This window comes from Heloderma suspectum, chromosome 2 (genome assembly GCF_057233095.1).
Source record: "Heloderma suspectum isolate Gila_16-S chromosome 2, 16-S_ref, whole genome shotgun sequence".
In the NCBI taxonomy this organism is placed as follows: Eukaryota; Metazoa; Chordata; class Lepidosauria; order Squamata; family Helodermatidae; genus Heloderma; species Heloderma suspectum.
Genome location: NC_139459.1, coordinates 192311298 through 192325539, shown reverse-complemented (window position 1 = coordinate 192325539; position 14242 = coordinate 192311298). Strand labels below are relative to the sequence as shown.

Below are 14242 nucleotides of genomic sequence, written 5' to 3'. Positions count from 1 at the left end.
TTTCTGAGCGCGGAGGATTGGGCTTCTCCGCACTGCCTACGAGGCAGCGCAACAAGGGGGGAGGTCAGTTCTCCGGGAACCGACCTCGGAGCACAGGCTCCAAGGTCAGTTCCCAGAATAGACCATATCCTAGGGCCCGCTAAACCGTGTCTAGTGGCCATAGGATTGCTCTCTTAGTTTTTGCAGAAATGTAAACACAGATACCACACTGGAAATGCTTAAAATGTTGTGGTACTCCCACTTTGAATTTTAATATGGACAAAAGCTGTACCAACTTCATGAGGCATAGCTGGAATCTGTGTATCCTTCTAGGGATATAAACAATTACATGTTTAACTACTAAATGTTTAACTACTTGATTATATTCTATTTACATATGATAAAATCTAAACAATCCTTTAGAATAAAAGTTTAAATATGATAAAATCTAAAGCTTTTATTTTTTTTGAAGATGGGAGATAGTCAGATAGTCTTTCACTTCATGGTGTGACAAATTTACACTCAGGAAAATTCTGTTGAGCTTGAAACTGCACTTACAGTTATTTTGCAGTGGCTGGAATGGACTGTCCATTTCTCAGTTGCTAGTCACAGGAATCACTGTTGAAGCTGGGGCTGTGATGTACTCTGCACACAACTGTTTTCTGTGGAAACATTTCTAGGGATCAAGTATAGGGAGCCATTTTTTAAAACAGAACTGGTCCTCGTTGTAGCTTTCTTGCTTGCCTCGAAGGGGCTGTACCCTTAAACACAGCCTAAAAATTTAAAATAAAAATTAAATGAAAAGTATGGTTATTGCTCCCTTCCAGTTTTATCGGGTTCACACAGAGCGCAGGCCGGGTCTCACTGCTGCAACATACGCGTCAAATCTGTCATAGACAAGCTGCTAGTTGAGGGAAGCCTCTCTGCCATTACTGGGAGGAACCCCAGAACAGAGTCTGAAAAGTAGTGCACGAGGACACAGTTGTAGTGATTGGGCAGTGGCATCTGCAGTGCTGCCCTCTCCAAGCTGCTAAACGTAGCTACGCTTTTAGCAGGCGCTGCTGTGTGGCACACATGCCCTTGTGTAGCTGTCTTTATTTGGTACTGACACAGACACCTCCCCATATTGGGCTGATTATAACTATCTATGTAAGCAGGAAGTGTGCTTTCCTCTACATTTCCTATTGGGCAAGGCAATGCAGCCACTTCTTGAGTTAGGCCTCATCTGGAAAAGAGCTATCAAAATAAAGCAGACCTCTCTTCTATTCTTGCCAACCTATTAAAAAAGAATCTGTTGCAAGACAGAGGGAAAACACTGTTCTCTTGAAAAGCAAGGCAGGCTTTGGGGTTCTTCTTTGGCATGGAAAGAGCTCTCATTGTGCTCCAGAGAACGTTAATGTAAAAATTAGCATCTTAGTACTTGCTCAAGAACATCAAACAAATGGGTATTTTCATAGGTTCTGAAAAAGCAACTTCAAAAGGGAGGGGGAGCAGCTTTTCAGGGGAAGATGCTTATTTAAATAGTACTGTTGCTACAACAGCATTTTCTTTAATATGGTGAAATAAATGTGATGAACGCCTGAAATAACATTTAGTTTTCAGTGATGGGCACTCAGTTGTACCAATTCAGACGACAAGTGTAGGAGAGCACATGGCTAAATGCTCCCATCTACAAAAAAGAACACCCACACATTCAAAACTAGCTTAGGAGCACAACGCTAAGCTAGAATGCTTTTCTCCAACGTTTAGGTTTCTATGTGGATGTGTTTTGTTTTCTTTACTACGGCTTGCATTCAGTTGTGGTGTTCTGTCATCAGAATGGACTTTACGAGTAGATCACGTCACCCTTTACCCCCTGCAGCCCACCCTCTCCATATCTCCTCCAGAGGGCTCAGGGACCCTCTAGAGCAGATTTTGGGGGTGATGTGGGAGGAAGGATGGGAAGGGAAATTCCTGTTGCACAAGTGAAGGTCTGCTCCAGTAATGCTGGTTTTGGCCCTATGATTTAAAAACTGTTGCTCCTTTTTGTGATGCTCCTTTTAGCACCATGCCACCTGCAACTGTTAGCTTTGAATGACTGAAGACTGATTGTTACAACTAAGCTTGGCCTTGGCCTATTGCAAGGGCCAGAACCTTTTTGTATTGGTGGGCGCATTTGTAACAGAGTGCAATAGGCACTCTCAAAATGGCTGCCACAGGGTGAGGTTGCCCATTCACAAAAGCTCTGCCATGGTAGGCATGCGTGGTTATCAAACACCCCTTTCCGAGAAGGCAAACATTTTTTTAAATTAATATTTAAAAAAATAAGAGGAACCTGGTAGGCACTAAGAGCTGTCTGTGGGCACATTAATGTCCACAGGCACCACATTTGAGACCCCAGGCCTACTGGCTTCAACCCAACTGTCTTTGTAACCAACTTTTTGGTCCCACACTGTTTTTAGCTTAAGATTGCAGCCATTCTCAAAGAGTGCCTGGGCTATACTCTTCCAGGATTTTGGTTTCTATGGAGAAACAGTGCAAGACTGAGGGATATATAAGGTAAAAAAAATTATATGCATTGTAGTAATGAGCCAGCTCCCAGATCTGAAAATGTGAAGACTACACTACAGAAAAGGAGTTTGATTATATGGAGCAAACATCACCCTTGATGTTCAAATAGGAGATGGGTGGTATCAGTTAATAAAGTATGTACATCCTGCGCTTGTTGTATAGGCACAACCAGCCAGATGAATAGTATTCAGAATTGTACAAGAATCCAGCAAGAAACCATTTACTGCCTTCCACATCCTTTATTACTTTTTCCAGCAATGTGATTCAAAATACATCACTTATAAACTGCTACTGTGGTCACAAGAATAATCCTCCTTATAGCCATCTGAACTCCAGCAGCTTGTTTTTTAAAGAAAAGAAATAAAACAAGCCACACTAGCAAGACAGTTTTGGAACAGTTTATTAGAGCAATTGAGCGGGAGAAAGAGCTGAATGAACACTTCTGAAAATAAAGTGATGCGAGACATGCCAGCCAGGCACATGTTTGCTTCCCTCAACTTCTACTCGAATTCAGGTGCACCCTCAGATAACTTTTCTCTTCCTCACCCTCCAAGGACTAAACCAAGAGGTTGGAGAAGAGGGAATCAAAAGTAGTTTCATACACAGATAAAAAAGGCACAAACATTTTAAGGATAAATTGGAGGATGTTTTCACGGGAGAAGCTAGAAATGACCTTCAGCCGCTCAGAACCATCCGCACCAACTCTGTGGAGAGAAGATAGGTTGTGTGAAAAAAGCCACAGTTGAGAACAGGACACCAGGGCTAGGCTACTTCTACTGGGGGAAATGGGACCTGCCAGAACATGGGGATTCAGGGTTAACAAGAGACGTAAGTGTTAAGATTTGATAGTGGGTGAGCTCTCTCCACTATTGCTCAGAGGCAGCCCCCTGTGTAATAAGCTTCTATAGCAATATACCACATTGTAGACGAGCATTACGGAGGAACAGAACCAAAGCCCCAGCTTGCACCTACTGGCTGGGCTGTAGGCGACATAGCAGTGTCCCAATGACTATCAGCTGACAGAACACTAGAGTTCCAGCTATACAGATTCTTTGAAAGCAGAGGATTGCCTTTGGTCACAAAAAGAAAGGCCAACAGAAGACAACCTCATTCCCTCCCCACAACCCCACAGAGGTAGGGTTAAAAGCCATACCCTGTCAGAGCCAGTGCCCCAGATCACATACCATATTCCCCCTCTCCTGCGCCAGTATACAGGGGTTCTACCTACAACCCCACCCCACACAAATGTCCCACCCACATCCATTTTAAAAAACAATACCCTTCCAACATACACAAGTCAAAACTAAAGCAACAAGGAAATGAGAAGGCAACATTGGCAGAGGGGATTATGGCTGTTTCTAGAACTATTTGCCAGGCATTAGAGTTCTGGAGCTGATCCTACGAAGATGCTCTGCTTTTTGCAGAGGAGAAAAGTAGTTGGAGAGACACTCAGCTACAGCAGAGAAGGGACTCAGCTCTTCAGCTGAGCCTACCTAGGTAAAGAGAAGGGGAGGGGGAAAGGCAGGCAGGCAGCAGCCACAGCACAGGCCCCTAAAGAAAGACTGTCCAATTAACCTTCAGTTCAGGTAGAAATGTCCAGTGGATGACAGGATGAGGGCTATGAGAACTGGCCAGCTGCCGTGCTCCCTATACTCCTGAGCAGCTGAAGGAGGATTTGCTAAGACCTACTGGATCACAGTCCCATAATATTTCAATGCAACTATCTGTGGCATGCCACAGAACCAATTCTACCTTCACATTAACACTGGCAGGGAGAAAGTGTGCTTTTTCAAGGTTGCAGACTTAGCATGTGGAAAGTCTTGAGTTTTAGAAAGCGAAGTACTAGACCGTCTTGTTGTGAGAAAGAAGTGGTATATTGGAAGGGGCCTCTGGCCTCCCTCTCCTACTGCTCACCTATATTTGATCTCCATGCCAGCTTCTGCCTTCACTCCCCCTTTTTTGACCTCTGGGATCTCAATCCTATTGCGAAGTACTTTGAATGCATGCATTGGGGAAAGAACTACGTCACTAGGTAAGTTGAAGGAGATAGAATTCAGGTTGCGTAATTAATTTCCCTGTGCAGAACTCTGAAATACACCTCCTGACATACATACATACACATGCATGCGTGTGTATGCAAGTATGTATTTTGGGTCCCTTAGATCTACAGGGGACATGAAGCAATGGCTTGCCTCTTTAAGTAGTGAGGCCTGGAGGTGCACCTTCTCCGTGGTGGCAGCTGGACTCTGGAACAATCTGATTACATGGATGCATCTGGACATCTGTTGGCATTTTGTTAGTTAAAAATGTCACAGCCCTTTTTTCACCTCTCCTGTCTGTATCCCACATTACAGCTGGTTAGGATAGGTCAGTTATTGAGAGGGTGGGTGGGATTTGGGAGAGGGTGTTATGGGGAAAAAATTTGACTTTCAGACAGGCATTTTATGCTGGTTGAGAGCAACTGGAATTGATTTTCCTTTTCTGTTACAACTTAGTTGCAATGTATGTTAGTTTTAATACAAGGATTTTTGTCGTGTGTTTGTGCTGCACACCAGCCTTCCCCAACCTGGTGCCCTCCAGAAGTTTTGGACTACAACTCCCAGCATTCCTGACCATTGACCTGGCTGAGGCTGATGGGAGGTGAAGTCCAAAACATCTGGAGGGCACCATGTTGGGGAAGGCTGCTGTATTGGGGGGGGGAGAATATAGATTTAGAACTCACAGATTGGATGCAAGACCTGCCTTCCACACGAGAAAGGGATCTTCCTCGAGAAGAAGGGCTCAGCTTGCAGAAGGTCCCTCCACCTGATTTTTTGAAATCCTCCTCACGCCACAGCTCACTCCATAAATCAGGGTCACCTGACTTTGTGCTGTTTTCAGGGGGCTGGAGGGGCTGCCCTGGGAATTCCACTTCCACTAGCACAGCTGACCCGGCTCAAACCTGGATCCAACCCAAGACTTTATTCAGAGCCTTACATAGCTTCACTGTCTCAGGCTGGAGCCTCCTACCATGACCCCTCTCAGTAACTTCTCCTGTAAACCGAGACCAGATTATATCATCTTGGGGTGCTGGGGAGTGAGGGGAAAAGAGCACTTCTACCATGAAGACAACCAACTCTCGCTTGGAAACCATGATGGGCAAAAGGAGGACGAATGTCACAGCTTAAATTCCAAACTCTTCTTCAGCTGAGGCTACAGCAGCGTGTACACACAGGGACTGCAGGCAAAGTATCATTCCAGGTCAACACAAATGTGATCACGACAGACGCAATCCTATGTATGTCTGAACAGAAAAAAGTCCTAAAACTCCCAACATTCCCCAGCCAGCCATGCTGGGAGTCATAGAACTTTCTGTCTAAACATGCATGGGATTGCACCCTAAAGGCCTTAAGCATGGTTCACACCGTACCAGTGGCCCTACCATACAGGCTGTCTGTCTCCCTCTACAGGGAACTTTCCCTGAGATCACAAACACAGAGAGAAACATACCAGAAGCCTGGCTGATACAGCAACTGGATCTAGAATGCCAACATAGTCACAGAGACGGCTGCCACCGGAAAAAGCTGGGTATTGCCCAGTGTCAGGAATACGGTCTTGGGGCTATGGTGGTATTGAACAATTTACCTTGTTTTAAAATGCCGGCATTTCCCAAGGCCCATGTGACGCAGCAAGGGGGACCACTGACAGCCCCCTTGGCCATGCTGCTGGTCCTCTGCTGTTGTCACTTCCTCAGAAGAAGGCTGGGAGGCGAAGCAGCCAGACAAGAAGTAGGGAGCAAAGGCAGATGCTGCCTGCTCCTCTCCCTCCAGCAGCAAGGGGAATATGGCGCAATGTCAGAGGAGGGAGAAACCCAGGCAAATGGGCAGGGCAAATGGTAGGGGCCGGTTGTATTTAGCCAGGAGAAGAGAAGAGTGTGGGCCAGGGTAGACACAACACATGACAGCATTCTTCAAATACCTGAAGTGCTGTCACCTAGCAGAGAGGAAGTACTTATTTCCGGGTGCCTTAGAGGGCAGGACTATACCTAATGGGCTTAAATGATAGGAGGGCAGATTTCAGTTGAACATCAGGAGAAATGTCTGAATGGAAAGAGCACGTCAACAATGGAACTAATTACAGAGAGAGAGCTTGTGAGTGGGGCCAACTCTCTCTTGATGTAGTTCTTTCAGCAGAGGCTGGACGGCCATCTGTCCAACCTCTGGTGGAGAGGAGATGCTTCGCTCTGGGTTTCCTGCATCAAGCCAGGGGTGAATTAGACCGTAGACAAGGCCCCCTCCAACTCTATCATACCTGCTCCCTACTCCATCTTGGGAACTCTATAACGAGCTGACACAGAGATTATAACTCCTCAAAATTTGGTTTAAAAGTGCTGCTAGAAGTGCAGACACACAGACTTCCTAACGGCTTAGCTAGTTGTGCTTTTTCCTGGACAGCAATAAACTGGGGTCACATACTCATTTTCACATGCAACTGTGGGCCGAGTATGGAGAAGAGCCAAAAGAAAAGCATGTGTGGTGGGGCCCTCCCATTTACTAAGTGAGGAAGGTGGTGGTAGAGTGTCCCCACTCATCTACAGCAGCACCCCAAGCCCTGCCCCCACTCTAGACAACTGAAACACACAGAGATCTGGGTTCTTAGCCCTCACCACTCCAAGGCTTCAGCAGCATTTCCTCTCATGCTGCCACCCACGTCCCTACCCTGAGCACTGTTGTGAGGTTACACAGGCACAGTCTTGCTTTAACCAGTCAGAGCTGCCTCATCCCCAGCCACCCTTGCTTGGATTACGTATAGAGTCAGCTACATGCAGAGACATGCTGAAAGATGGGGAGAAATGAAGGAAGATGCTGAATAAGAGGGATGGAGAAAAAAACAGAATGCAAACAAAAATCGTCCTTTTTTTAGGTCAACAAAAAAAGGAGGCTGTTAAAAAAAAAAAAGGTAGGTTTGGAGGAGGCGTACCCCATTCGAATTCACCCTGATAAGATGTGTCTCACAAATGCTGTAGAAAGGAAGAAACATCAAAATTGATCAAGCAAATGAACAAACAAAACCAGACACATGGAACATAAACACACAACAGCCCACTTGAGGCTCATGTACATGTTACTGCAGCACTAGGACATCTTGTGGTCTTCACAGCACTTAGCTTCACAACTTGCTTGACACACACTAGTGCTACAGCACTTGCTGACAGGGAACGTTTGCTACAAGAGGCTCAAGTCGTCTACAGAACGGCTGGCCCAACACAAACAGAAAATTAGCCCCCCCCCCCCCATCACACTCTTTAGCAAGTGATCTGTAGACTTCCGTGACACAAAGCAATGGGATGCAGGCATGGCACATGTGAATGCATGCGTCTGTATAAAAAATGAGCAACAAGGACGGATCACTACAGGACAATTCAAGGACAGAAAGAGCATCTGCACAAATGTCGGCTCCTTGCCTCGGTGACTCCAGCCCACTGGCCTGCTCAACTGCAAGCCCACATATTGTTAAAGAGGATGGTCAGACAAGTACACTGCAGGACTTTAGATGAAGCTGCTTACAGCCGCAAATTCCGTAGTGAGGTGGTCTTGAGGAAATATGCATACCTACTAAAGGCACCATCCCTAACCGTTCCAATACCAGAGCTTTCCCCATCTATCTCCACGCAAAGATGTCAGCTCCCCTCAATGCAACAGAGCAATGCTCCATGCCCAGCGAACGGCCCTCTTCCTCACCTTCATAGTTAATGCAGCCGTTGCTGTCTTCATGGCCAGCCACAAGCATCTCTACTTCTTCCTCTGTCATTTTCTCCCCTGCAGGAAATGGAGGCAGGTTTAAAGAAGGCTTGCTGGCACCACAACAGAGACCTGGGCCATACTGCAAACACACAACAGAAGCAAAGTATTGACGACATGGATCCATGCAACACCCCACCCCCCACCCCAAACATAAATAAGCTGAAATGGTCACTACAAGGTTACTTGGGCAAGTGAGGGGAGCGGGGGAATTAAGATAGGCTAACAGTGTTGGAACAGCAATCTTTTCCCTGCAGCCCAGCTGGGCTTCCCGGAGCTCACGGGCTGCCGGAGAGCTGCATGCAGTGCCAGGTTGCCTATCCCTGCTTAGCCTATGGGAGAGGCAGATCTTTGTACACCCATCCCAGTAACAGGGTCAACATTAAGATGACAAGCTCACTTAGGATCACCAGGCCTTCTGTTCTCAACTGCAGCACGCATGGCCCCAGCAAGAGTACGCGGGGACTTATGCATCATGTTTCCCAGGCCTAGACAAGCCACAGTGGGCGCGAGGGGCCCACGTGATGACTGGGTGCTAGAAAGCCAACAGCTTTCATTCCAAAACAAAAGGGTGCCATGCTTAAAATGGAAGGAAGATGGATTTTAAAAAAATCCCGTATATCCTGCCGTTACATGGGGCTCCCAGCAGTCTCTAGTTTAAGAGATGACTAGGCCCACACATGCTTAGTTTCAGCAATGCTACAGCATCAAATTCTCGTAGACCATTCATTGTACCCTGCCCAGTCACACCCCCCCCCCCCAAAAAAAAGGGAAGAGAGATTTAAGCCTGCAATCTTGTATACACCTACCTGGCAGAAAGTCCCATTCAATACAATGGGACTTACTTCTGAGCAGACATGCCTAGGAGTGTGCTGTAAGAACTCTATTCTTTTATCCTAAATTCTGTAAGGAAAATATCATTGAGCAATTGGAGAAGTAAGATTTTTGGGGTTCTGTCACTGTAAGATCAGTCCCGTCTCCTCATTTTGAAGCAGCATATTCTTTGAAAAAATCATATGGGGACCAAGAAAACCAAGTATGAATTTCAGTTGCCAAATTGATAGTCAGGAAGCCACCTGAACATGAACTATAAACCAGCCGTACCTAGGGTGACAAGAACATGACGTATCTCCGCTCCCATGACTGTGCCGTTCCCCTCCTTGTCAAAGACCCTCAGCCCCTCCACATAATCCTCGAAACAGCCCTGATCCTTGTTCTTGGCAATGGTTTGCATCATGGGCAAGAACTGCTCAAAGCTCAGAGTCTTCATATTCATTTCTGGGGGGGAAGTACAAGAGGGGAGGTGGGGAAATGAAGTGTTAAAGACAGATGTTGCCACTAAGTTGGTCCCAGAGGTCAGGACAAGAAGCTTCTCTCTCTCTCTCTCTCTCTCTCTCTCTCTCTCAATCTCTCTCTCTCTTACAATTCCCATTTCTGGGCAGGCCTGCAAATTAAACTCATAGCTTAGTGGGATCTATACTTTATCAAGATCCTGCCCCAAGGTAATCCCAATTCTGCACAAAAGGAAAGCTGCATGTTATGGCCTGCAATGGGTTTGCTCATTTTGGAAGCAGTAGGCAAAGAGTAAGGAGTCAGGGACACCAAGGCCCCAACCATGCAGATTTTTGCCCATATGTTTTCAAGCCTAATGCCTGCAAAGTTTTGGAGTTTTTTTTTAATGAAAGCTGGGCTTCAAAGAACCATAGAATTGTAGGGTTGGAAGGGGTCTATAAGACCATCGAGTCCAACCCCCCGCTCAATGCAGGAAACCAACTCAAAGCATCCCTGCCAGAAGGATGACCAGCTTCATCTTGGCTTCATCAAGTTGTTGTGTTTGGCACCCAAAATATACCAAATGTGCATGGCTCATCTATAAAATCCACACAGCCCTCCTACAAACTCTGCCCTCTCTTTTGCTGCATGCCGATCAGGAGCCTTAGCATTCAAGAAAACAGCAGCACCTTTATCCCACCCCCACCACCCTCCACACCCCCGCAACAGGACAAGGGGCACTCACCATCACTCTTGGGGTTCCCCAGAACTTTCATGACTTCAGCATTGGTGGGATTCTGGCCCAGGGCTCTCATCACATCTCCGCACTGGCTGTACAGAATCTTGCCGTCTCCAGTTCTGTCGAAGAGCTGGAAAGCCTCCTTGAACTCTGCGGAGAGTCACAGCAGGCAAAGAGATAAGACCCAAAGCCCAAGCAAAGGGGACAGGTGGGGACACTCACACACACACACACACACAATTCCATATATGTATTTCAGCCACCAACAGATTGCACGTTAAGATCAGGAAGGATGCTCAGCCGGGACTAGAACCTCTGCGACTCACCGGCATGTTTTAAGGCTGCAATCCTATGCACGCTTCCCTAGAGGGAGCCCCCACTGAACACAGGGGAACTTGGTTCCAGGTAAAGCTGCCGTAAGATTCTGCTGTAAGTTTACAAAGCAAGAGTGCGTACTCAGGATCTATTCACATGAGAGCCAGCAGGCTGAAGATGTCAGGAGCGCCAGACTAAGCTCAGAGATCTAGGTTCAAATCCCCTCTCAGCCATGAAGTGACCCTGGGCTAGTCAGCCTCCTTCGGACTAACCTACCTCACAGGTTTGCTGTGAGGATTAAATCGGGGGTGGGGAGGAGAGAAACGTGTAGAGGGATAACTGCACTGTGCTGCATTCTTAAGCAAGAATGCAAACTCGGATTACAAGTGCCTTGCTGGATCATGTCAAGATCTACCTTGCTCAGCATTCTTTGCGAGAACCCCAGCACCCAGCATGTGCAGGATAGTCCAATGGAAACTGGCCAAGATCCACTAGACCACCCCTGCTTGAGAGAGGAGGAGCAGTGACAGAGGGCCTAGCAAGCAACAGAAGAACCAATGGACTTGCTAGAGGCCCCTAGAAGGGGAGATACCAGTAGTTGTCACTACTACTACTACTACATTTTACATCCCACTCTTCCTTCGTGTTGCTCAGGACAAGGCACACGGCTTCCCTACAACTGTACCCTCACAACCCTGTGAAGGCTGAGGCCAAGAATGACTGACCAGCTGTCACCCAGTGAGCTTCATGGCCAAATGAGATGGGAATCCTAGTCCCAGTCCAACACTCTAACCACTACACCATACCAGCTATTTTTGACAGAGGGAAGAATCAAGAGAAAGCAGATGAGCAACTCTGAGGCGTTCTTACAGTCTCTACCCCATGCAAGACAATCCTTAAAGGGAAGCTTATTCCTCACTATTATTCACCCAAGGGCTAGTTATTTTCGTGGCTGTGAAGGAGGAAGAACAGAAATTAACACCTTGCCGATTTCTATCAGTGGGAATGAGGTGCAGGGGGCGGGGCACTTGTACCCAGGACCCACTTTCTCCACAATCCCTTCTAAGAATCTGGTATTCAACCTGCCTACGACTGAATAATGATTTAGCTGCCTGTGACACAGTCTCTTATTTTCACTAGGCAGGATCTAGTTTCTCCTATTACTCAAAGCTGAAGAAACTGGAACCTTAAAGTAACCGGATCTGTGTAGAAAGACAAAGGCATCTCAAAATGTCCGAGATGTCGGGGAATGGCTGTAGACCTAAGATTTGGGGTTGGGTGGGGAAGAGAAGAGAGAATGTTGGTCTTGGTAGCATCTTAAAATTATTTAAGATCATGAGCTTCCATAGACTACAGCACACTTTGCCAGATGTTGCAGGAAAAATAAAGGGCAAATGCCTGCATTTTAGAAGAAAATGCCTCAGTAGAACCTTCACCTTACAATGATAATCTTAATTTCTTCCATCAGGTTGTCTGTGAATTCCTCTCTCATTAATCGCTGTTGAGACCACGTTTCACACAATTAAAGTATTTATGAGTTCTTGTTCAGCCTGCTCACACTCCTCCTGCCCACCTGGATTAATTCATTTGAGGATAACCACTTTGAGGTCCTTGATGGAATAGCCCAGAAGGCTGAAACATTCACCCATGAGTTTGTTGTTGTTGTTGTTGTTCAGTCCTTCAGTCATGTCCGACCCTTCGTGACCCCATGGCCTTCCTGTCCTGCGCTCTCTCCTGGAGCGTGCTCAAGTCCATTGCATCGGTGACGCTATCTAGCCATCTCATCCTCTGCCGTCCCCTTCTCCTTTCGCCTTCAGTCTTTCCCAGCATCAGGGTCTTTTCCAGAGAGTTTTCTCTTCGCATTAGGTGGCCAAAATATCTGAGCTTCAGCTTCAGTATCTGTCCTTCCAATGAGCACTCAGGGTCGATTTCCTTTAGGATTGACTGATTTGACCTCCTTGCAGTCCAGGGGACTCCTTCGCCACAACAAGGCAGTGATCCATGAAGGGGCATGAGTTTGTAGTATCCCTCTTTGTCAGATGTACTCTCAGTCACCACTTTCAAAAGGGAGCCAGCCTGGCCTATGTAAACGGCTGGACACTGCTCCCAAGATGTCATACAGAATATTCTTAACAGTTACATGAAGACACACCTTGGATGTTGTAGGCCACGTGGTTTGTTCCGTGGCTTATGTTCTAGCTTAAAATGCCATTTATGGCCATTTATGGTTGCAAGTCTTGTGCCTCAACGCCGGTGACCCAAAATAATTTGGATGCCATTAGCAGCAGTTTCAAGACAGGTCCCTGTCCAACTCTGTACACTATCATGCACCTCTCAACTACTGCTTCTCTCAGGGTGCATCACTCCCTAGGATGGGCTGTACTTAATGTAGAATTCATTGTAGTGGGGGTATAGGCATTCATCCTTCTGGTTGCCCCAAACCCTTGAGGCTTCAAGTGTTCCAGCTGAAAGCCCCTGTAGACTCACCACCTTCTCCCCATGCCCCCCACAACTCAGCTTGAGGCAGGTAGAGACAGCAGTGGGTATTCCCAATCTCAGCAAAGCATCTTTTCCCCCTATTAGGGGCCGAGGGCATCTGCTGCTGCCACCTGCCTCAAGGTACATGCTGGGAGGGAGCCTGCGGCAGTGGGGTTTGAGCAGAATAGAGGCAGGCACAGCCTCAACAATGCTTGCTAAAATTCAGACAGGGGGTTAAAATGGGAGCTGATGAGGAAAACATTAATCAGGATCAGCCATGAAGATGCTGACATGCTGCAGTGCCATGTGCATGCCCATGCCAGTGTCGTGGATTGAAAGTCTCACAGCGATTATCTCGTTCACAGGCGCCAATGATGCTTTTACTTGGCCACACATCCAATAACTGCTAATTTCTCTGGACATTCAGCTAAAGATGCTTGCGCATTAGTTGCCTCAAAGCCTCCAACCTAGCAGAAAGCACCAAGACATCATCCCTGCCTTTTAAATGCTGGCAAAGGTTTCCGTTGAGGTCATTCATACACACACACACACAGAGCAATCACACTAATACCATTTAAACTAACAGTAGGATCTCAGTTGTACCAGACAAGTATTATTTCAAGAAGTAATATGTGAACCAGGCATAAAAAACATTGCCCTGTTTGACCAAAGGTACTAGAGAGCAGAATCTAAACACTGCAACTTCTTTCAAGCTCATGCCCTTTCTAGGAACACAGGGCTTATACTGAGTCTTGGTCCCTCTAGCTTAGTACTGTCAACACTGACTGGCGGCACTGGCTCTCCAGTTTCAGGCAGGATTCTTTCCAGCCCTACCTGGAGATGCTAGGGATTGAACCTGGGACCTCCTGCATGCACAGCATGCACTCTAGCACTGAGCTACAGCCCTTTCTGGCCTATTCCACTTCCGTAAAATTGTACTTACAACCTCATTTATGTCACCCAAGGTCTCCACATGTGGGACATAAATATGTCAGCAGTACAGTGTCCAGAGTAGAGGGGAAATGAAGCAAGGAAGACACACCCTCACTGTAGCAACATCTTAGCTGGAGAGAAGCCCCGTTCAGACACTGCTTAGGTGGCAACACATCAGGGACAAATGGGACACACT

At 46.8% G+C, this 14242-nt stretch overlaps 1 protein-coding gene across 1 annotated transcript in view; it reads right to left on the bottom strand.

Moving 5' to 3' along the window:
* Positions 1-2912: 2912 nt before the first annotated feature.
* Positions 2913-14242, bottom strand: part of MYL6 (myosin light chain 6) — a 21666-nt gene continuing 10336 nt past the window's right edge. The window contains exons 4-7 of the mRNA XM_084829767.1: positions 10327-10470; positions 9414-9587; positions 8250-8327; positions 2913-3233 (exon numbers count right to left, since the gene is read on the bottom strand). Of these exons, the coding sequence (XP_084685893.1) occupies positions 3205-3233; positions 8250-8327; positions 9414-9587; positions 10327-10470 (425 nt within the window). The 3' untranslated portion in view covers positions 2913-3204. The remainder of the gene's footprint in view (positions 3234-8249; positions 8328-9413; positions 9588-10326; positions 10471-14242) is intronic.